At 46.0% G+C, this 23,247-nt stretch overlaps 3 protein-coding genes across 3 annotated transcripts; 2 read left to right on the top strand and 1 right to left on the bottom strand.

The window, feature by feature from the left end:
• Positions 1-2,539: 2,539 nt before the first annotated feature.
• LOC124667809 (probable galacturonosyltransferase 15) lies at positions 2,540-7,826 on the top strand. Its single transcript, XM_047205053.1, has 6 exons — positions 2,540-2,747; positions 2,833-2,894; positions 4,531-4,701; positions 6,146-6,718; positions 6,804-7,115; positions 7,213-7,826. The coding sequence occupies exons 1-6, from the start codon at positions 2,540-2,542 to the stop codon at positions 7,489-7,491; spliced, it is 1,605 nt and encodes a 534-aa protein (XP_047061009.1). The 3' UTR covers positions 7,492-7,826.
• Positions 7,827-10,666: 2,840 nt separating this feature from the next.
• LOC124661463 (probable complex I intermediate-associated protein 30) lies at positions 10,667-14,214 on the top strand. The gene is made up of 7 exons (XM_047199318.1): positions 10,667-10,971; positions 11,519-11,632; positions 12,543-12,605; positions 12,992-13,083; positions 13,458-13,538; positions 13,617-13,715; positions 13,789-14,214. Exons 1-7 carry the CDS (start codon positions 10,920-10,922, stop codon positions 13,975-13,977), a joined length of 690 nt encoding a protein of 229 aa, XP_047055274.1. The 5' UTR covers positions 10,667-10,919; the 3' UTR covers positions 13,978-14,214.
• A 443-nt stretch (positions 14,215-14,657) lies between these two features.
• LOC124667051 lies at positions 14,658-15,402 on the bottom strand. Its single transcript, XM_047204384.1, has one exon. The coding sequence runs from the start codon at positions 15,334-15,336 to the stop codon at positions 14,917-14,919; it is 420 nt and encodes a 139-aa protein (XP_047060340.1). The 5' UTR covers positions 15,337-15,402; the 3' UTR covers positions 14,658-14,916.
• Positions 15,403-23,247: the final 7,845 nt, after the last annotated feature.

Raw genomic sequence — 23,247 nt, 5'->3', positions numbered from 1 at the left:
GAAACAAGATTAAACATCGGCGATCCATGATCGAGGGATGGCACGGCGAGTCAGCCCACCTTTTGCTCGAAGTCGGCGCCGCTCTCTGGGCGAGCCTTGTCGCTGCGCAACATCACCATCTTGTTGAAGTACGGATCAACGATCTTGCATTCGTTGAACGCAAACTTGACCCGCTACCAATATGTCTCATAGTTTTGATTGGCGCTGGTAATGCCGTTCATGGAGATGGTCTTCCGAGCTTCGATGAGACACTCATCTTCTTTGCCCGTCCATTTGATCCACGGCTTGGTCGGCGGCGAGTTCTTCTTCCTTTTCTTCTTCCCCTTCCCCGTCGCTGTAGGATCAGACACGTCCTTCTCCTCGCCGTCGGCATGTTCTTTTTCTTCTTCGCCGATGTCTTCGTCTCCGAACTCCACATTGTGATCGTCGGCGGCATCCCGCGATGCGATCGGCTGCCATCGCTCTGGTCTCCTCTTGCGTGAAGAAACCCGGGCTCGACGCGGCAGCCATGGAGCCCGACATGGTCATCTCGTGCATCACACCGTCGTTCGGCGGCGGCATCCCGCCCGACGACGCGCCCATGCCGTTCCCGTGGTTGGAGAAGGAGAGCGGCCCTCGGTGCAGGGCAGGCGAGATGCCCTCGTACACGCCCAGGTGGTCGCCATCGTAGTTCAGCGGCGAAGGCGTAAACCTCGACAGAGGTGTGGACTGGGCGTAGCTGTCGTGAAATATGGCAGGTGACGCCGGCAAGTAGGTCGAAGGCGAGCCAACTGTACCTTGGATTGGCCATGGACGAATCCGACTTTTACGTAAGAGAATCATATTTCTCAATTTTGTGTGTATATTATCGAATATCCGCCTCCGGTCCGAGTCCGTTTCTAATCCGCTTTATATTCGCAATTCGATAATCCGCATTCGAATTCGCATCCAACCATTTTCCGCTCTAATCCAAATCCGTAAAAAAATACGGTAAAGAATGGATGCCAATATCCAATCCCTTTACGCCCCTACTCACACCTACTCATAGCTTCATAGGCAATGCAACCAGAGCAGATCGGTTTATTCCCTAGGCAAGTACTTTTTTTTTTTTGACAATCAATACCACATATATTCATAGTAACAAATAGTACATGGTAGGGATACATGAACTGACTCCAACGATTACAAAATAAAGTCTAAAAGATAGTAACAAATCTTCGAGGTCTTCAATTTCTTTCTTCTTCCGAACACAATCTTGTACTCTTGTGAAGGCAGCCAAAGATACATAACGAACCATAGACTCGTAGATACCGACGAAAGTTCTCCCATAATTTTTTGAGCCGCAATGCCAAGATCGCGTGCACGCACGCAACCATTAAAACAAGTCATACAACATCGGCAAGAGTACCAACACCAGTATATCAGGGAATAATAACCAACTAGCTTTGTCGTCGATGGAGAGTCGAGAGTACGAATCACCATTGTCGAGGACGTAGCAGCCGGGACAAAAACTGCGAGGATAATCCTCCTCGCGGCAACAACGACAAAAGATCCAAAATCGATCTGGCGAAGCAAGATCCGAAGACCTATACCTAGAAAATTGTGATTGTTCAACATCACCATTGACGCCGGGAAGAAGATCTCGTCGCCGAACGAAAGTCCGAAGATCACTTATTGCATACGATGCCATCTCCATTGAGGGGAAACCAACAAGAAGGCGGCTACCAAAATCCTAACATAATCTAATGAAAACAATACTTTTATTCAAAACTCCACGCATAGATCGGGTTCCCCACTCCTCCTGACGCCGGCGAAGCCTACCGGAGGAGGGGGAACCAATCTATGGAGGAGGATGAACTGGAGGCGGCTAGGGTTAGGGCGGCGGCCGAGAGGAGAGACCACGGGAGGAAAAGAATTCGATTTGATTCCCTACGCAAGTACTAGTAGCACAGTAACTGCGATTCTCCGTCCGTGACGCAGCGTTCAACGTTTCAGACGAGGTAGCCTCAGCCTGGCTCAGCTAGCCACGAGCAGTAGACTCACCCTTGACGTAGAGTAGAGAGTCGCCGGGCAGTCACATGGAGAGGTATCGCTGTCGTCTGCAGACCGCAGCTGGTACGGTATGCATACGCTTGACCAGACAGAGCACGTAAATGCGAGAGCTAAATCTAACCATGGGCATGCAATGCAAATGCAATGCAGCACCGGATAGATGAGCCACACACAGAATACAGAGACACACACCGGGCCAGTCGCCGTCGGCCTCCGTCGGTGCCCCTCACAGTTGAGGTCGCTGTCCCAGCCCTGCACACAGATCCCATCTCCCTCTTCCCATTCCATTCGCCACGCCCCTCCCGCGCTGCGCTGCTCCACAGTTTCCTTCCCTTTCTCCACATACGCGCGCGCCTCTCCCACTAGCAGTCTAGCACTAGCTAGCACTAGCTAGCTCGTCCCGCTGATGCCTATAACTCCCCTCCGCGCCACGCGCCGCTCTTTCACCCTCACTCCGGGCTTCACTCGTTCATGAGCAGCGCCGCGTCGGCGAGGGCGACTACAGGCAATGAGGCTCTACATCACCGCCGCGGCGGCGGTGGCCGACGACGGCGGCCTGACCAAGCCGAATAAGGCGCCGCAGCAGGCGCAGGCGCAGGCGGCGCGGCGCGGGTGCCGTTCGGCTGTGGTGACGGGGCTCCTGGCCGGCCTGCTGCTCTTCCGCGCCGCGCTCCTCGCCGTCGAGACCGGCGCCTCCCTCTGCCCCTCAGCCACCGGTAGCTAACCAAGCTCGCCGTTTCTTTAAACACGTACAGTCCATTATCTCCGTGTTTAATCTTCATACATGCCATGATGCTTCAGGGTGCTTGGGCTGGAGGGCGGGGCTCGGGGACTGGCTCTACGGCGGCGACGACCCGACGGAGGTGAGTTCGGCCAAACTGGCTAGCCCCTCCTAGTGCGTTAGGCCCGTGTAGCCGTGCCGATCGTGTCGCGCGCGAGCGTCAAAACTTACTAGGCCGCGTGAGACTTACGCCGGGCTTTCTGTTTGAGTTTTGGCATCTTTTACCTCTGCTGGCAAAAAATGGCTGGTGGATCCGCACGGAGATTCTCACGCGCTTCAGTCTGCTCGCTGCCACTGCCAGTAAACCGCCCCTCACGGGAATGGGAATGTTGCTGTGTCAGGGCCGCGCGCGCGAGGCCAGGTCGGCACCACGTCGCTGCGCCCAATCGGTACCACGTGGCCGCGCCCGTCCCGCTGGCAGGTGGGCCGCTAGCTCGGCCTGATCCGGGCACTGTACTTTGGACTGCCGCACCTGCACCTTGGCGGTTGACGCACCAGTTGCAGTTGAGCTAGCTACAAGCAGTATTCAATGCTGCATGTTCTCCAGTGCGCTGTGTCTTTTAAAATAAATGACAATTTTTTTTTGTTTTTTATTCGTTAAGCAATAATATGAGTTTAAAAATTGGGTCAACTAAGAAAAGTGCAACTGTAGTTGCAACTATTTTTTGAGGTAGCTGTTGCATTTTTCTCGCAAAAAAATTACAGTTATCTATTTACTTTGCATTGTGGTTGCAACTATTTTTTGAGGTAGCTGAGACCTAGCAAACCAGTTAGAAATTATACATGGCCAGCAAATGCCAAAGCCAACACCGCCGCCGCTCGTCAAGCTAGTTAGGTTTAACCGGTCTCTGACCATCCGAGTCATCCTAGACCAGGTCCAACCGAAATCAAACACAGCCGCTTCTTATCTTAGCTACAGAAAAAAAAAGCACTGCTGAACGCCGATGATTTGTTTGTCAAAAGTTGAGCCACGGCGTAAAATGGTCATGGCTTGGCGGCTCCTTCTAGTCAAATCATACCTGAAAAACTGCCTAATTTGACGAGGAGGACGAATTATGCATAGTGGTACTAGATTCGTACGAGCCTGCCTGCCTGCATTATTCCGGCCTAGCGGGCCCAACCAGTTGGTGCCTTTGGGGTATTGCGCTGCCAGCCGCTACGGATACAAAAACCCTCGCTCGTCATTTTTTTCTTCTCGTGAAACAACACTCTTGTGAGGCGACTTGCTCGCTAGGATTCTTCCCATGCATGACGCGATGGTGGCCTGCAATCCAGGGTGGAAAATGCTCATCCACCAGACCTTTTGCGTTTGGAGCTACTTGGATTTTCCAACGGGTTGGGACCTTGTGGTCCGTGAGCGTACAATCCATGTTTTCGTGTCTAAAATACCCACAACGATGCTCGTTACGGTCTTACTTACATTCTTAATAAAATGTTGTTTTTTGTAATTACATTCCTTCCCTTCAAAATCAATTGACTTAATTTTATCCACATACACAACACATGCATCTAGACAAGTTTTTTTTTTTTTTTTTTTTTTTTTGAAACGAGGCTAGACAAGTTTTAGACTGTATATACATATCTAGACAAAGCCGAGTGGATTGATTTGAAACCGATCGAGAGAGTATATATCAAGGCGATGATGTTTATTTGCTTATTTTGCGTTCCTCACTGGTTCAGGAAATAACGACTGCTAATCTAACGAGTAAAATGATCAGGAGTTCATGAAGCAGTGGAGGAGAAGTCAAAGGGAAGCCAGCCTGCTAGATCCAGTGGTGGTGGAAGCGGCGCCGGACTCCTTGAACAGCCTCATGGCGGAGATGGACACCATCCTGGCCACCTATGATCGGCTTGACATGGAAGTCGTCGTGGTCAAGATAATGGCCATGGTACGCATAAGTGCATCCCACCTTCTCTCTACCTCTACGTTCTTGGTTGAACTTTAGCATTCTTGCATTATCATGCCTGCATGTTACTAGCACCTTAAGTTCAGCAAGTGCTTTCTGCGCCGAAAGACCCCATCATCATGGTCCCTGTTCTGCGCTCTCTGTCAATTAGATAATTGACAGAAATTATGGAGCTATGGTGTGCTTTTGCATGGTCATGGACATCCTTCGATTTTTCAAACGCGCAAAACCGGTTATTACGGTTCTGATATGTCTGTGCACCTGAAATGTTCAGACATCGAAATGCTTTTTTTTTTTGTATTGGTCCTACCTGCTGCTGCACGCATCTTTCTGAATTGTCTGAAATTTCATAACAATGGCAAAGATGAATGAAGAACGATTTTTTTTTTTGCGACTTAAGGAGCGAAGCTCCCAACTTCAATAAAGAAGCTGATAAACAGCGAAACAAACAGAGATTCTCCAGAAGTTCGAAGCTTCTCAGGCGCACCAGGAACTATTCTCCTATCAACTATCCCAGAGTCTAAAAGAAACCTCCAGAATACACAAACATACCACCAACAGAAACTAGAGTTCCAGGTTAACCATGAAGTCAAAGAACCACTAACTAACAACAGCTAGATATCAGTTTTTATAACATTTTTAGAGTTTGGTCGATCCACAGCAACAGGTTTCACTTTTCTGAATTTTTCTCACTCTATTCTTCTAGTCATTGGAGCCCAGCCTATACTCCCGTGGTAGAAATCAGTTGCCACCACCGGCCAGTAGTTGTTCGTAACATTGAAGCCTTCGCACCTTTTTCCTCTGCATAACAGCCCAAGATAGAAATAACTGAGAGGTGTCCAACACAAAACTATTAGGATCAACAGGATATACGTTCTCAAAGCAACAGGATATACCCCACAAATCTGCAGCAATCCCAGAAGATGTAACCTGCCTTACCCCATTTCCTTTAAAAGATAAAAAACCCAATCACAAAGTTCATCTACTTTCCTAGGATGTGTCTTACAATCTAAAGCACAACAGATAACGCTCCATATATATCTTGCAATGCCACAATAGGGAAAACATATGTGCAATGGTTTCTTTCTCGGAACAAACGAAATATCTTTCATCCCCTTTCAAGCCTCTATGTACTAAAGTTATCCTTTGTGAGAATACTACCCTTAAAAGTTAGCCAAAGAGAAAGCTTAACAGGCAAAGGAATTATAATTTTTCAGAATTCCTTATAGGAACAATGAACTTGCTGTGTCTTAAGCATATTATACATGGATTTGACAGTAAATTTAACATCCTTTGTAAAAAGACATCTACAATCATCTTCCAGCTCCGTAAGAGAAACATTCATACACTAGCCTGAATGAAGAATAATCGATCCACCAGTTGTGTATATACTCGTTGATCTGACTTTGGCAATGATTTGAACCAGCTGCTGAAGATGGACCGGAAGGTTAAGTCATCAAGAATCCAGGCTCTGTTCAACCGCCAACTGGCTTCGCTCGGCATCCCCAAGAGCATACACTGCCTCGCCCTGCGGCTGGCCGAGGAGTTCTCGGTGAACGCCGAGGCCCGCTCCCCCGTGCCGCTGCCGCAGCACGCCCCTCGCCTGACCGACACCTCGCGCCTCCACGTCGCCCTCGTGACCGACAACATCCTCGCAGCCGCTGTCGCCGTGGCCTCAGCTGTCAGCAGCTCGGCCGACCCCTCGAGGCTGGTGTTCCACGTCGTCACCGACAAGAAGAGCTACGTCCCGATGCACTCGTGGTTCGCGCTGCACCCGGTTTCTCCGGCGATCGTCGAGGTCAAGGGCCTCCACCAGTTTGACTGGCGCGATGGTGACGCCATTGCCTCTGTCATGAGGACGATTGACGAGGTCCAGAAGAGCTCGCTAGGTTACCACCAGCTGTACGATGGAGCGGCAGAGAGGGAGGTCAGAAGGCTCGAAGCATCAAAGCCAAGCACGTTTTCACCACTGAACTATCTGAAGATCCATCTCCCAGAGGTAAATCTTAGAGGAGAAATCCATGCAGTATTTACTCGGACTTGGCCACAGTTGATTTATTCACCTGATGCGTTTGTTTGTGCAGTTCTTCCCAGAGCTCCGGAGGATTATACTACTCGACGACGATGTCGTGGTGCACAAGGATTTGGCCGGGCTATGGGAGCAGGACCTGGACGGGAACGTCATGGGCGCGGTTGGCGCGCACCGTCCCGCTGCAGACGGTGGGATCTGCATCGAAAGCGCTCTCGGCGAACACCTCAACTTCTCTGACCCTGCACTGTCGTCGCTAGGCCTCGACGGTTTGCACTGCGCGTGGTCTTGGGGTGCCAACATCATCGACCTTGATGTTTGGCGAAGAACAAACGTTACAGAAACGTATCAGCTATGGCTACAAAAGGCAAGTCCTTCGATCTTCCTCTGAACTTCTAACCACAGACTTCATAGTACTGTCAAGCGACAACAACTGTTAATTTCTTGTGTTGTCGTGGTTGCAGAACCGGGAGTCAGAGTTCAGGCTATGGAAGATGGCATCGCTGCCACCGGCACTGATAGCATTCAACAGCCGGGTTCAAGCCATAGAGCCGTTGTGGCACCTGCCGGACCTCGGCTGGCGCATGCCAGACCCTGACCTGATGCAGTTTTCCGCTGTTCTGCATTTCAGCGGGCCGCGGAAGCCGTGGCTGGAGATCGCGTTCCCGGAGCTACGGCAATTGTGGCTCGGGCACTTGAACGTGTCAGACAGCTTCCTACGAGGCTGCGGCATAGTCGAATGACAGTAACTGGAACAGGAAGAATTAAGCGGGAAAGGAGAGAAGTACAGTATAATCAGGTCCAAGAACAGGGTGCAGGGCTAGGTTTATGAGGAGAGGGAAGTAGGTGCTGCCTTCAGTCTCTCCTCAACGTGGCTGGCTTTGCTGGTTCAATGCCACTGAGTGGAACTACTCATGGTGTATATATAGCTGAGATATTTTTTCTTTAGTTACAAAACAAAAGTTGGAAATTTGTAATCAGTGGCCAGGAGATAACTTTTCTTGGCTCCACATGATAAACTGACTGTATGGAACATTGGTTGATTTAATTGGGTCCATCTAAATGTGGAGAAACGTAACGTTCAATTTTAAGTTCACTTTTTTATACCTCAAATTTAGAAAGAAGAAAATCTCAAATGAACCAGGAATAACAAGACCTGCTAATCCTAAGTCACCTGAGTTTTAGAAATTTGAGTGTTGCGGAGATGCGCATGCTACGATGGATGTGCGGCCATATAAGAAAGGACCGGATTAGGAACAAGGTTATTCGCAATAGGCTAGAGATGGCACCGATCGACGAGAAGCTTGTCCAACACCGACTAAGGTGGTTTGGGCATGTCCAGTGGAGGTAGAGGACGATAGGCTAGGTTTGGGCGATAGACTAGAAGTGGTAGAGGACGACCAAAATTGACTTGGGCAGAGGTGGTAGAGAGACTTGAGGGATTAGAATGTACCTAAAGTCTTGGCTCTTGACAGGACTGCATGGAGATCAGCGATCCATGTGCCGGAATCTTAGTTTACTCTTTTTTTTCATCTTCTTCTTGCTTTTTGGCTTCCTTTTACGTTTGCTGGGTTTCATATCTAGCCTACCCATCTTGCTTGGAAAAAGGTTGTTGTTGTTGTCTAAGTCACCTGAGTTTTGTGGTGTCTAAGTCTATCTCTGAAAACTCCTACTCCTACTTTAACTTAGTAAGAAAATGGAGCTTGCGCTTTTTCATAAACTCTAGAAAGGTGTTCCTACGAAAGTGCAAGCCGGTACAATGAAGCTGTACTTTCTAAAAGTCAACGTAGATGATGCGTCCATTTAACATTGTCTCAGTCTTACATTAGAAATTTCTAAATTTTAGGGCAAAGTTTTCTATATGGAATGGATGTACTGAGTCTAAGCAACAACCTTGCATATGAGGTGGACAAAAGAAATACCCATAAAGCATACGTGTTTCTCATTTTTAGCTGGGGTGTCTCTGGGTGTCATACACTAAGTATACCAAAGAAAACAATTCAGAGCCCTAGTGTCCGATTTGCAGCCCTGTGGATATATGTAGGTGCATGGTACAAAGGAAGGCCGGGATACAAAATAGCACTTGAGATGATTACTATGGGAAATTTCATGTAGTTTTCAGTTTACAAGTTTTAGTTTCCAGGTCTCAGATGACATGTTTTGATTTACTTAAACAACAGATTAATAAATTCAAGTCGAATCAGTACGAGAAAAGACATCATCACGTTGCAGTGCAGTGCCATCATCTGTGGCCGTCTGCGGTGAAGTCGGAGTTGCTTGCTAAAGAAGGAGTGGCGACGATGATACTTGTAGCATTGTAGGTATGCATTCGTTGTGATCCAGGTTGGCCGCGTGTCATGGGCAGGCACATGATACTTACAATGGGTATTCAAATTAAAAAATTAAATCCAATGCACTGTTCTGGTGTGGAGGTGGAGCTCACCAGAAGAAGAATTGCTTTGATTTTGAGGTCCAGATTCAACTTCAACACATTACTTTTTTGTTGTGGAGGTGAAACCAGTCTTCTTTTTCTTTGAAGCTCTCTCCCACAATGACTTCAAATCACCACTGCACATCTTCATCTCTCTGCCAGTGTTCTCAGTTTCTCACCACAAATTCAGTACAGCTACAAACTAGATCAATCAATAAATAGTATAATTGGAACTTGGAAGAGCAATCGCTGATTTGCTAGTTCAGAGATTGGAAAAGAAACCAGCGAGGATTAAGATTTTAGAACCCTACCGTGAGATGATTTGGGGACTCCATATCGCTGGGGTCTGCACGTTGCAGCCCAATGCCACCGCCGGTCGCCGGGTTCGGGGCCCCTGCCACCTGTACGGCCTCCGGACTCCGGTGCTCCCGCCGATCGCTGGCCCCTGGCCCCTACTGATGGCGTCGCTGCGCCGGCCCGGCCGGCGAAGACTGAGGCCTCGGGGGACTATACGGGAGACTGCTCCATGACGGCCGGTTAGGGATTTTTTTTGGTTTTTGTTTTTCTTAATGATTACTCCGTTCGTATTGGTGCTTGCGTGTATTTATATATCATCAATTTAACCAATATATAATATAAATTGCACAACACAATTTTTTTATATTCTATATAATTACGCTGAACAAATTTATGACCTAAATATATGTACATGACCATTGAACTGAGATAACGGAGTAATAAAAATTATATAAAAAAGTACAATTAATTATAAAAATTAATGTCACATAAATAATCACATTAGAACAACGAGGTACTTGGCGGTTGCAGGTTATCGACACTCCCCCGAGCTTTTGAAGGTGCTCCTATGCCCTAGTGCAGGGTCAACGGGTCACAATAGTTGGGATGTTATAGGCCTATAGTCAATGAGTATATTTACGAATTGTTGGATAAATCGTGTTTACTTACTTGTAAGTGTGTATCGATGCCATTGTAGGTTTTCGGCATTTCTACACTTGTAGGACTTGGACTGATGGGTTTCACCGATGGTCGTGATATAAAATACGTGGAACACCAAATTGATGGTAGACCCCTATTTGAAATTTAAAAAAAGGTATACCCAACCACAAAACATTAGAGGGTCCCGAAGACCCCTGGTGCCACCCCCTACTCGAACACACTCGGCATGTCCCTTTGTTGCAAAGTGACCACCTCACAGGACAAAAGAAATAATGAACATTATTTTTAATACTTTTTTTAGACACATATTATTTTTACTATATTAATCATTTTTAGCTCAATTATTTCTATTTTTTTTTAGAATTCTCAATTTTTTTTAGTTAGGTATAAAGCTTGGTCTCACACACACTCTTGGGCTGACATGGGCCGGTATCACTTTGGCCCGTGCATGAAAATGGGTCAGCAGCCCAATCTCACACACAGTCATCGTCACGGAAGAACCAAAGGAATCGAAATCACCTCGCATCGCCGTCCCCGTCGTGGCATCGCCTCCCCGCCGCCGCGACACGAGGCGGCCAACACCGTTCATCCACCATCCCTTCCACGCCTGCTAGAGTTTCCGTAGCACCGCTAGGTCCTCCGACCTGTCGATCCCTTTCCCACACCGCTGGCTACTGTTCGCCGCCGCTGCAGCTACCTAGATCTCTCCGCCTGCTGGACTACCGCGCCCGTTGCCTCAGACACGCACGTATTGTCCCGAAACCGGAGCAGTGAGCTTTATCCATGTCGAGACTGCGGGCGCTGTGGCAAGCTTCCGTGAACGCCACCAAGCGAGGTAACTCCCTGCTACACACCCAATCTTGTTATATCCTGTTTGGTTCATTTCATTTAGTGCTCCTCACAGTTGTCTTGTCCATGATAATCTTGAACTACTTGTGCCCTGTGAAATGTTAACTGGAAGAGGTCAGTCTAGGAATAGGTCCCATTCTTGCTAGTCATAAGCTTTAAGAATTCGCAAAAAAAAAAGTCATAAGCTTGAAGGACTTTCCTTGCTCGAGTAAGAATAGTCTAAATATTAGTGCGATAAGTTATTCCCTGCCAATGAATTCACTGAGAATTACCCCCATGGGTATCAATCCAATATTAGTTCAGAACTAGCAGAGTATAATCAGCATTTCAATTTCATTCCAAACATACACCAGTGTGATATGATAAGGGAATTCATGACATTTCTCTATAAAAGGGGAAATTGGTCCAAGTTTTCCTTCTCTAATTAGAACTTCCAAAACTTTGACGGAATTTTGAGACTACTTCCAAAATAAGTGTCTACATTATTTTGGGCCTATATTTTAATATTCTCCCTATATGTACCAAATTGGCAGCCGTTGTATGGAATTCAGAAGATTTATTTCCACCAAGTGAAAGATTCATCTTCAATTTTAATTCAAAAGATGAAGTGAAGAAGTGGCACTTGTACTCGGATTCAGAGTATGGAGGTAATGTAGCACTTTGTTTTTTCTCCTTCTGTAAATATGCGTTGTCAGTGTCACCTGTTTCTCTCAATTGCTGATATGACACAGTAGATCTATTTTGTGCTTTTGTGATACTCATGGAAGATCGCTGTACTCAGCATTTCTGCCCGGGACCAAGATTATTCTTTTACTTTTATTTTCTGAATATTAAAAACTGGCCAGTCGCTTTTTAGTTGATTATGTTAGGCAGTCGTTCTTGATGCTCTTATGTTTCGAACGAAAATGTTTAAAGTTGAAGAAATGCTCTCTTCTTTTGGAGAACATCATAATATGATTTGCTATTGAGGTTTGGTACTGTGGTACTAATAATCTTCCTCATGTATTGTATAATCATTCAAAAGGATATGTGCTGCAGTATATGTTCCTCATGTAGTGTATAGTCCTTCCGAAGGATATGTGCTACAGTATATGGCATTACAGTTTATTTCATTTTTGCTCACCACAGAGGGTTATAACTAATACAATGTATTATACTAGTTTAATTTTTTTCATACTGAGCCAAATGGGTATCTACCTGCCTCTCTAACAATATTAGAAATACATATAGTGGCATGTTATCTGTTATTAGTTGAACCTCCTTCTGAATACTCTGCATTCCAAACAGGCAACCACCAATGGTTCCTTTTTTTTTCCCCTTTATTCATGAACCAAACACTGAGAATGTGTAGTGATAGCCTATTAGCTTATGATCTTCTTACATCTGATTGAGTTTTGATAGCCTATTATCTCTACCACAGATGATTTATCTTTTTGACGTCCGTATTAAATTTATAGATCATTGCTTTACACTTTTTCTAAATTGGTAGTCGGAACTACTATCAAGCTTCGTATTTGCATCTATGAGATAATATGATTGAACAGACTTGTTATCCAGGTTTATCATCTGCATCATTGGAGATTACTGATGGTGTTTCTGGTGGGGATACTTCAGCAGCTGGTACCATGTCTTTGTCATGCTTAATTTTCCCAGCTTGGGCGAACCTTTGAAGTAAAGCTCACATTATGATTTAAAATTTTCCAGTACAGAAAAGATAAAAGTGTTATTGTGCAATTTCAGCTAAGTACAATTTATGAGAAGAAATAATCTTACGTGCTGTCTAAAAGAAGGGAATACCTTCTAGTGTTTTTCCATGCCATTTGTCTGTACCAGCCTATTCATTAGGGAATATCAGTTGCGGTCTTTTCTATTTAGTTTATTGCAATTGAATATAAAGCATACAGTCCATTTATTTATGGCTTCTATAGACTGTATTCCTGAATAGTCAGATTAATTTTAGGCTTGACAGTTTTGTAACTAATTAACCAACTTGTGCATTCGGGAAGGTGTCTTTTCTGGCAATCTCTCCTTGGATATGTCTGAAGGATCACCATGGAGGATCAGGCGTAGTGGTTTCTGCGGAATGCGATCAAAGAAGGTATAGTGCTCTGTCTGCAGTGATGGATGTAGTTGGTGTTAGAGTATCTATAGACTAGTTGGTGGAGAATCACAATTCAACTAAAATAATGCTTTCAAATTTGAAAAAAAATGGCCACTTACTATAAAAAATGTCTTTAAATAGCCACCATAATGATGAGCATTACCCTCAGCGGCTGTGCTTCCCTTAGCTCGCCTTGTATTGTTCTTTCTTGGTTGGTCAATTTATATCCAGTGTCTTAGGCTTCGGTCAAAGCTTAGTTTAGATTTCCTTTGATGTCCGCGAAATAACAAGCATTTCTAATTTTTGAGCATTGTCAGTGTGTAGATAATATTTTGCAGCTTCTGCTGACTTCATGTGAGTCCTTGTTTCAGTTTGATGGTTTTATCGATCTTGATTCATATGATACAATAGCAATGAAGGTCAGAGGGGATGGAAGATGCTACATATCTACTGTATGTATCTGACTAAATTAAAATGAATATTTGATGTCCGGTTGATATACTGTTCCATAATCTGAATTTTGTATTCAGATATACACCGAGAACTGGGTAAATTCACCTGGACAAGAGGAAGATAACTCATGGCAGGCTTTTGTGTACGCACCTCGGGATAATTGGCGAATCTTGAAGGTAACCTTTTCTAGTCACAAATGGCAATATACATTTGTTCAGATGATTAAACACCACTATTCGTTTCATCCAGATCCCTCTTGATAGTTATTTACCTACATGGAAAGGAAATGTGATCGAAGCAAAGTTGGAAATGAATCCTTCTCGCGTCGTGGGAATGTCCCTTTCTTTAAATGCAGAAGGTGGCGTTCCGGGTGCTAAGACTGGGCCAGGCGATTTTAGATTAGAGGTTGATTGGATCAAGGCGATGAGGACGCTGTGATTTCCGCAGTTGGTTCATTTGGATTTCACAGGGATTTTCTGGGCCAAAAATTCCTCAAGCTGTGTTACCTTAGACAATATTTTCTACTCCTGCATCCCTTGTAAGCTGCATGAAATGTTTCAGTTTGTATCAGGCTTGGAAAGTTTAGCGCCAGGGAATAAAGATTTTCCTTCACTTGTTGAAGACCATGAACAGCAAATGTTACACGGCTCTTTTCGATGAGTTTGTCCACCTGAAGATATGCTGCTTTTCGTGCTTGCGTCTGGGCAATGGATATTCCGCGTTAACTGCTGATAGTTCCCGTGACCTATTGGATATTTCCAGTCGACATGCCTGTGCTTTTTTATTTTTTGAGCTTGGGAGTTGGGGATTTGGATTATTCTGAATTTATCACATTCTCTTTTTTTGCGAATTAGGAACTTTGATTAAACAGAGGGGTTACAAACTTACAATCCTTCATAAGGATATCTTGTTCTAAGTTGCACGTTTTGGTTAGTACTTCAAACTAGTATTACAAACTTGGAGTATGAGATTTAGAGCATTTTGAATTGTCTACCTGCTAAATTGCACGTTTTACTCGGCACTTCAAATTGTGAGATTTGCCTGTTTGGTCAAGCACACATTTTTGCCCACTATAAAATGGTCAAAATCTGGTGCCCACAGGCAATAGCAACGGGAACTTGTCCAGACAATAGCATTTTCATTTGAAGAAGCACATACAAACATTGCTAGTTCCATGATGCTGAAAATCCTAAACTCAGCAGTGGCTGGCCACATGAAGCGCAAGCCACGAAGAAATTTCCTTCAACAAGTGGAAGACTAATTTGATTTTAACCAAGGGGGAAGATGATAAGAACAAAATTGTTTGACCAACGTGGCCGAGAAGACGAGTGGCGACTAGTCTGGCACATATGCACAAACGACTGGTCATCCTCCTCGTCATCCTTCGATGAAGCCGGTCATCCGTAGCACGGAGTGGCGCAGGTGGCTGAGGTCCCGGCGCGCCCTCCCGGGCCCCGACCGCAGCGAGAACGCAACCGCCGCCTCCCCGTCCGACCGCCTCCGCGACACCATCAGGTGCGGCGGCACCATGGCGCCGCCGCAGCCGTCGTCGGCCTCATCTTCTTCTTCATCGTCGTCGTCGGCCAGGTCGGCACCGGCACGTCCACGGGGCAGCCGTGCGGCCCCGGGAATGTCCACCGGCCGAGAGCAGTAGCCCGCTGAAGACGGCAGGCGGCTCCTGGAGAGTTCCGGAGCCATGGACGAGGACGAGAGCCCCGGCGCGCTCGCCGGAGCGCCGTGGCGAGCCTCCGGCCACAGCACCTCGCGCTCGGACAGCTCATCCTCCACCGTCGACATGCTGCGCAGCCTCGTACTCGATCGCGCACGTATTTCACTCGAGGACTTGGATGGAAGCTCGTTGTAGATCTTTTTTGGTTTAGCGTCTTATCCTGTGCTGGGGTAGCTCGTTTAAATAGGCGTTGTGGCGCCTTGCCGCGTAGCTTCCCACGTACGGCAGCAGCCGCGTGAAGGAGGAGGCAGGCAGGAGCCGGATCACGGCTCACGGCCTACGGGGTCAAGGTCAAACAAAGGCTGATCCACCGGGCCTACATAAAAATAGCATAATGAAATGACTGGCAGATTTCCCGCGGGTTCTTGAAAAAAAGACACATTTTAGTGTGTATATTCACCAGAAATCCAATTCAGCTAACGGATGCATATGAAGCCATTGTTTAAAAACATATTTCAAAATATCAAAAAATAAGAAAAAGAATCCGCATGCATACACACACATTATATGTTCGCTCACAAGTTTTCGAAAAGAAATAATATTTTCTATCTCGTGTAAAAAGATATATTTTGATGCTCCAACATAACTATTCATAGTTCATTTTTTTCTTTTTTACATAGGAGACATAAAATATTTTTTTTCCTAAAAGCTTGTGTGAGAACATATAATGTTTGGATGTACATGCTAATTTTTTTCCGGAATTTTTAATATTTGTTTTTCTATGTATTCTTTATAATAGGTTCATATGCACCTGTGAGCTAAAACACCAATTCCCTTATATTTACTCATTTCAGCGATAAGTATTATAAATGAGATATAGTAGCATTTTCTCTCACTGCTCGATATGAAGCTTCAATTTTTTGGTCATACAAGCAAGAGGTTTAATTATACTCCCTCCGTTCCATAATTCTTGTTGTGATTCTAGTTTAAATAATACTACAACAATAGTTAAAAACGGATGGAGTATCTGTTTTTTTCCATCTCCAAGATCTTTCTTCCATCCGATAACTAATTCACTATATGTATAGTAGTAATCATTAGTACGATCATTGGTGGGAGGTGGACGAAGGTGCCACACACACACGTCGATCTGCAGTCTCGATAGAGAATATACGAGTTGAAAATTAGGTGCTCAAGTTCTTTGAAAGTTCTATCTCATTATCTAAAGCACCTCAGCAGTTCTGACGAGACTCTGATTACATAACAGTGAAATCTCAATTTAAAAGTGTAGCAAGATTACGCCAGGCTTGATCCAGATTAATTAACCAGGACGTTTGATGGGAAGCGGACCGGCGTCACACGCGTCCCCAGCTCCCCTGCCATTCCTGTACTGTTTGGTCCTCAGCTGGGAAGCACACGGAATCCGGAGCGCTATCACTTGGGTGTGGCAATAGCAACGCGTTTGTCTTGCGATGACGTGTGTGCGCTGCACCATCAGACCGGTCGAGATCGTACGTACCTTATGAATGCGATCGTTTCTTTCATTTGCCGTGGAGCCCCCGTTCGGATAAATATTGGACGCGGTGGCCGAAACACCAAGCACGCTCAAGGCTGAAAAGCACCCTACGTGTCGCTTGGCGCGTGTTTGATTTAGGGAAAGAAATCCAAAACCTGGAGAGCGAGTGTGTACGCGGTGGAACAAGGCAATATGTTTGGGATGAACTTCAGGGTACATTAGTTTATTATTGATTGTTCTTTCAGTGTTTGAGTTCACAGATTAGTCGGTTGATACAAGTGCAAATGTTCATATATGTGCTAACATCTTCATGTTTATCTTATTAGGTTCGAGGTTTCTTGACGGGAAATGGGTTATATGCTACATATTGTGTGTGTATTGGCATGGTAGATCTGAAATTTACTTGGGGTAAGATTGTGCATAAAACCTGAGATTATTCTCAAGGCACTACTTCAACCTCAATCCCATCTAAAGCATGAATTGGAGTCATTTGTAGAAATTGAATAATGACTGGCATAGTTGACTTCTAAAAACCATGTCCCTATCAGTGACAATTGACAAGGGTATCCTATATGTGTACTTTTGAGAGCAGCTTTGCATCTTGTAGCTAATCAAGTAAGTCCTTAATCATAGGTATTAGGTACTTATTTGTATGGCGTCATTTAGTTGTATATCAATGAAGAGCCTCCAAACAAATCTTTATTTTCTTCCCTAATATGGTAGGAGAACAATACAAACTAACATAAAACCTGATAATATTTACCTTTAGCCATTTGTCAACTAATTCTTCCATGTCATTCTTCTGTCCATGGGATAGCCTATATGGCCATATGTTAGTGGCTTTGCTACAAGAATCAAAGGAATTTAATGATCTTCCTCTCCCGTTGTTGGAAGTTCACTACGTTCCTCAAAAACATCCATGTGCCTTTCCAATAATTACTAGATTTGTCTCATACCCTAAAAGGGGATTTCCTTCTCTAAGTGGTTTTAGTGTCAATGAAAACATGATTAGAGGACTAACCATATGTTTAAGCATTAGGCATATCCAAATATTGCACAATATGGTTGGATGCTTCTCAAAGTGAAAATAGAAAAAGGGGCAGTTTCTAAAGTTTTCGTTTATTCGAATCACTTGGAGAATCGTACTATCAAGAGGGATTCTGCTTTAACAGGTATGGGTAGAATCAAATCATGTACACATTTTTTCTGCACCCACTAAACCTTCCGTAATAATGGAGCGAGAGGGATCTCCCTAAGATTTCATCTGGAGTCTGTATTTTCAGGACTGGAACTTCTGAGGCCCGGAAGTTCTTTCCCAACATCCGACCTAAAGTATCAGTCCCATTTGGTACGTTGTCAGAGGGGTGATATCCCTGCCAACGAGTGCGCACACACTAGATGGGCTAAAACTTCTGGTGCCCCGACACTTCCTACCCACGAAAACCTAGCCCCAATACCTCGATTTGGGGTGTCCATATAAATGCATCCTTCTTCCCCAAGGGCAAGCTGCCTATTTTATGTTTGTCCATTATGGTTGCCAAAACCAAATAGTAGTATCTTGTAGGTCTCCCTCCCTAGTGCTCCAATCTTGTTGATACTTTAGGGCTTGGAAGTGGAGATCCATATTGATTGATTCACCAAAGGAATTTGATTTCCCTTGATATATGTTGAGGATATTATTAATCTTGGGTGTTTGGGCACCCTAGACGGTAGATGTCACCGCAGAGCTCAATCATGTCTGCGTTGAACTTCTCGGTGTTCATGTGAGCCTTCAATTTAGCTATGGAGATTGCCCTAAATTTGTTTGTGAAGGTTTGGTTGCCGCCTCCAAAGGCACAACATAGTGGACCATGGGACCTCACATTGTGTGAGGGCGCGAGGTAATTACGGTGGGTCATTGTGGCTAGTTGTCGGTATTGTGCCACCACATCACTCCACATCACCACCAGAAGTGTGAACTTTGGGATACATCGTCATCTTTGTTGTTTGGTTAACTCTAAATATTTACTTGTTCTAGCTCACATATTGCTTATCTTGTATGTTAATTGTTCCATGACATATATGTGTTGATCAATCGTAGTAGCAGTTGATTGTTCAGAAGTCTTTCTGCCGAAGTTAACGAAGCTATATCGGTGCATCTCGACCGTCCTGGGCTCCGAAGTGCAGCACAAAGCCTGATCGGAGGCCTAATTCCGGGATTTCGCGTGGCCGGAACACACCCTAACTTCCTCATAGGATCATAGCATTTTTCGCTCTATTTTTCTTTTTTCCTCTTGTGTTAGCCTTTATACTTTTTTTTCCCATTTGTACTGCAACACGAATGATGAAATTCTGCATAGACTTTCACTAAAAACTGTTCAAATCGCGTAAGAAGCAGGTCAATTTCTCACATTCGAAGTAAAAAAAGAAACACAATCTTACTCTAAATGTCTCTTCTCTTTTGTGGAAAAAAACGCAAAGACCTGGGCTGAAGAGTATAGGATCTGTTATTCTGTCAAGCACGCCAATGGTTGTGTCGTTCTGGATATGAGAAACAATGGATGTTTCTGGTAAGTCAATAATTGATTGCTGAGTTGTTATATTGGCACGTTAGTTGTCGAGCGAGAACATGAGGCTGTGAGGACGAACAGGTGGGCTACAAACTCAAATAAATACTGTACTCATTTGCCAGTGTAAGCAAGAAACCCAAGAAGATTGCTGCTCACATTTCGATTGGCCACGCAAGGTCAGCCATGGAATAGTGTCTTTCATGGGATTGGTCCCAACTTGTGCTAGCTGCCAGCAAAATCTACAGACGAACACCTGTACTGCGTCAATTACATGCAGACACCTGTACTGACGTACACATCTGGACGAGTAGGAGAGGTTGAGGGCATTCCTACGCATCATCGAGGGAGAACAGGATAAGGCTATATACGACGTGTCCAATTGTATGCTAGGGTGGAAATAATCGTTTGCCGTTGCTTGCACTGATGTATATTCCTGTCCTCTTGTAGCTGTATATCTTAGGGAGAGGCAGGTTTAATTTGAAATGTTCAGCGTAACCTTGTGATACATATTCCTTCTTGAAGGATATGTTTGTACTCCACTTAATTATTCTGGGAGAATACTTTCCTTTTGCGTCCAAGCATACCGCTCCTGCATCCGGGGACGCGAACAAAGTTTTCCTTGGGAAGGAAGATATACCATAAAGTGAACAAGTACTCGTAGTGTTCAACTTCCCTTGAGTACTGAATTTGTATATACTCATCCAGGTTAATGAGTTAATCAAGTAACTGTGTGATATACTCCATCGGTTACAAAATAAGTGTCGCAGATTTGTGCAGATTTACATTTATCTTGATGTATTTTAGTGCATTTATAAAAACGAGTTCAGATAAATCTCCAACATTTAATTTGGAACTGAGGGAGTAGATGACTAAATCCCCCTCTGCACCTACACACATGTGTGAAAATAAAATGAATAGTGCAAATAACAAATGGACGGATAAGGCAGTAGTAGTCTTTGAAATAAAACTTGTGACCACGCATACATGCATTCCGCCAAAGTATTCAGATCACACGAATTCGCCGTAACATTTCGATGTAAATCAGCAGGAGAAGTTTGTCTACCTTCACCTGCATTCAGGCCAATTACTACACAAAATGGCCGGACTCGAACTTTCCCAGAGCGAAAAGAACATTGCCGACAAAACTTTCGGTTCTACTCGACCATCGCCATCGCCCTGGGCCTCACCCTCCCCTTGGGCACGTCGTCGAGCATCAACATCACCTTGGCCCTCTTGGCTCTCCGATCAACGATGACGTGCGGCGGCACGAAAACATGCCTGCCGATCGTCGTCAGGCTGCTGCCACCGGCGCCGGCAAGGCTCGCGCTGAAGTTGCTGAACCCAGCCTGCAGGGCCAGCGCTTTGGCACCAGCAGCAGCCCTGCCGGACTTCCCGGGGATGTCGATGGGGGAAGAAGCTTTCTGCCGGCTTGCCGGCGTGGTTGGACGACGGTGCTTGCCGGTGTACTCGTCGTCGCCGTCGTCCTCCAGCAAGCGGAACATGTGGGCTAGCTCCAGATCTTGTGCTGCTTCTGCTGGCCATAGTATGTCTGCCTCTTGAAATTCTTCCTCCTCCTGCTCGTCGCGCAGCATCTTCTTCTGCTTGACTTGACTATATGCTAGCTAGCTTGGTGGTGTACTTAGGAGTGGATAAGTACCTATTAAGTAGTAGTAGTGCAAGATATTGTTGGGTAGGGTATAGATCTAGGACTGTGTGAGCTGAGTACCCATCTAATTAAATTTTCCTAGTATATCTTAATGTTATCATATCCTACATGGGTTTTCTGGAAGTTACCCGCCTGATTAGTCCACAGATACTGCTGTGTGAACTTTGAACGAGCCCATAGATAGATCCTGGTGGCGTGTGTGCGCGCAGGTCGCAGCTACTGAATCAGCAGTGAGTCAGCGACGTGCATCGATAGGAATTCAGATATGACACTCGCAGTTGCACTCGCATTTTGACCATTATCCATGCTGCACGTACACAAAGATACAGACGGAGCCAGACACAGGGTACGTTTGCACCAAATTTCAAATTTTCAGCTCAATCTTCCAACGAATTCACAAATGTCATGACTATATCCTTGCGCACACATACAGTGCTTTTACACGCCAGCGGAGGCCTCGCTCTTCCGACAATTCACAAATGAGACCGACCAATCGAAGAAAATCCGTCGACCGACATTAATTCCTAGGTTCGTAGCTAGCTATCTAACGAACTCCAAGAAACGAACTGAATCAACCCAAGGAGTCTGCAGGGCCGGTCGTGAGAGCAGCAGTGCCGGCCGGCATCGGCAGCGGCAGCCCGGCGCGCGCGCCAGCCATTAGCCCTCGATGAAGCCGGTCATGCGGAGGACGGAGTCGCGCGTCCGCGTGAGGTCCCGGCCCTTGAGCGTCCGCCCCTGCCCCGAGCACACCGAGAAGGCCGCCCTGCGCCGCGCCATCAGCACGTGCGGCGGCTCGACCTCGCCGCCACGCTCGCCGTCCTCCTCCTCTTCGCCGCCCCGGCGGCAGCTCGCTCCCCACTTGTCCACCGCGCCCGAGACCGACGGGATGTCGATCGGGCGCGTGAACAGACGCTTCTCCTGCGCCCACGGCGTGCATTTCGACGACGACGCCACGCTCTGGGTCGACATGGCCAGCCGATCGATCAGAAGAAAGCTATGAGCTGTGAACGGGATGACCAATGAGATCAAGCTTGTGATTGCGAGTGCGACAAGGTGTTCGTCCAAAACCTTCCTCTCCGCAGCTCGGCGTGGCGCGAGAGATTTATAGGGACGGGACGTGGTGGCCCGGCGGCTACGTCGCTGAGCTAAGCTAGGCTAGGCAGGTTCCGTGCGGGGCTGCACCGCCTCGCCCTCGCGTGACGGATAAGTATGCGGTTTGGGGGCTTTGGCGGGAAGGGGAAGGAATAATTCTTCCGTAATTCCGCCCGCGATTCACCTCCAATGCTAAGCAACAAATTCAGGCAAAATTATATTCCCAGCATCTTCAGTTTTAAGATGTGGCCGGCCGGTTGCCTTTGCACTCCACCTCCCGTCCTGATTTGATCTCTCGTTTTGGGTAGCGACCTTGCGCATGCGATCCATGGTGGTGCTTTTCGGCGAGACTGATCAAGTGATCATGCGTTTGTCGCAACGCCAAGAAACCTAATTAAGCAGTATGGCCGTCACTTGATTGGTTTGGTTTTGCTCACGTGGCACGCCCGCGTGTATACAAATGGCTGCGTGCTTGTGCACGTTTTGCGGATAGCACTGACGTATGGGGAAGGATCTGCACGCGTGGCGCACCCCAACAACGTTCTGTTTCAGTTGGCAGCAGCACATCCATCTATCGTCAGACATGGCGATGAGCATCAGGACATCCTAGCGGCCCAAGGCATTTCGAACATAAAAGATGTTCGCTCTGGTTTATTTGGGTTGAGCCACAGATGCTAAATTGGTTTGGTTACGTGGAATGTCCGTTTGGGTCGGGTAGACCAATGACCCAATGCATTTTTTCGCCCACCCTACCAGAATTCAGTTTTAAACCAAATTCACCAATTAGCCATAGAAACAGTAAAAATAGTGGTTCCAAGCATGGCTAGTTTAGTTAATAAGGAGTTGCACATAGTACAAGTTGAGCAAGTTGCAAAAGGGGCATAACTTCAAATGAAATCAAGCAAAGTACAATACATGTGGGCAATCATGCATCATGTTCGTGGATGATGACTCGTTTCTTCTCGAACTATGCCCTTTGCTCTAGATCCATGATGCTCAAGTCAGCAAACATGGTTCGGTTCTCCTCCGTAAGCAACTTGGCCCCAACCTCCATCCTTTCGACCTCCATGGCCTACTTGGTGAGGTCGATGAAGGTGGCGGCGGTCGCCTCCTTCTTCCGACGCCACTTCTCGTCCCTCTTGCTCAGGGCCTCTTATGTCTCGGCCATCATCTTCCTCCAAGTCTCGCTCGATGTGAGGGCCAACGCTTCATGCTT

This window comes from Lolium rigidum, chromosome 6 (genome assembly GCF_022539505.1).
Source record: "Lolium rigidum isolate FL_2022 chromosome 6, APGP_CSIRO_Lrig_0.1, whole genome shotgun sequence".
Lineage (NCBI taxonomy): Eukaryota > Viridiplantae > Streptophyta > Magnoliopsida > Poales > Poaceae > Lolium > Lolium rigidum.
Note: the sequence above shows the minus strand (reverse complement) of the source record. Positions and strands in the feature narration are given on the sequence as shown.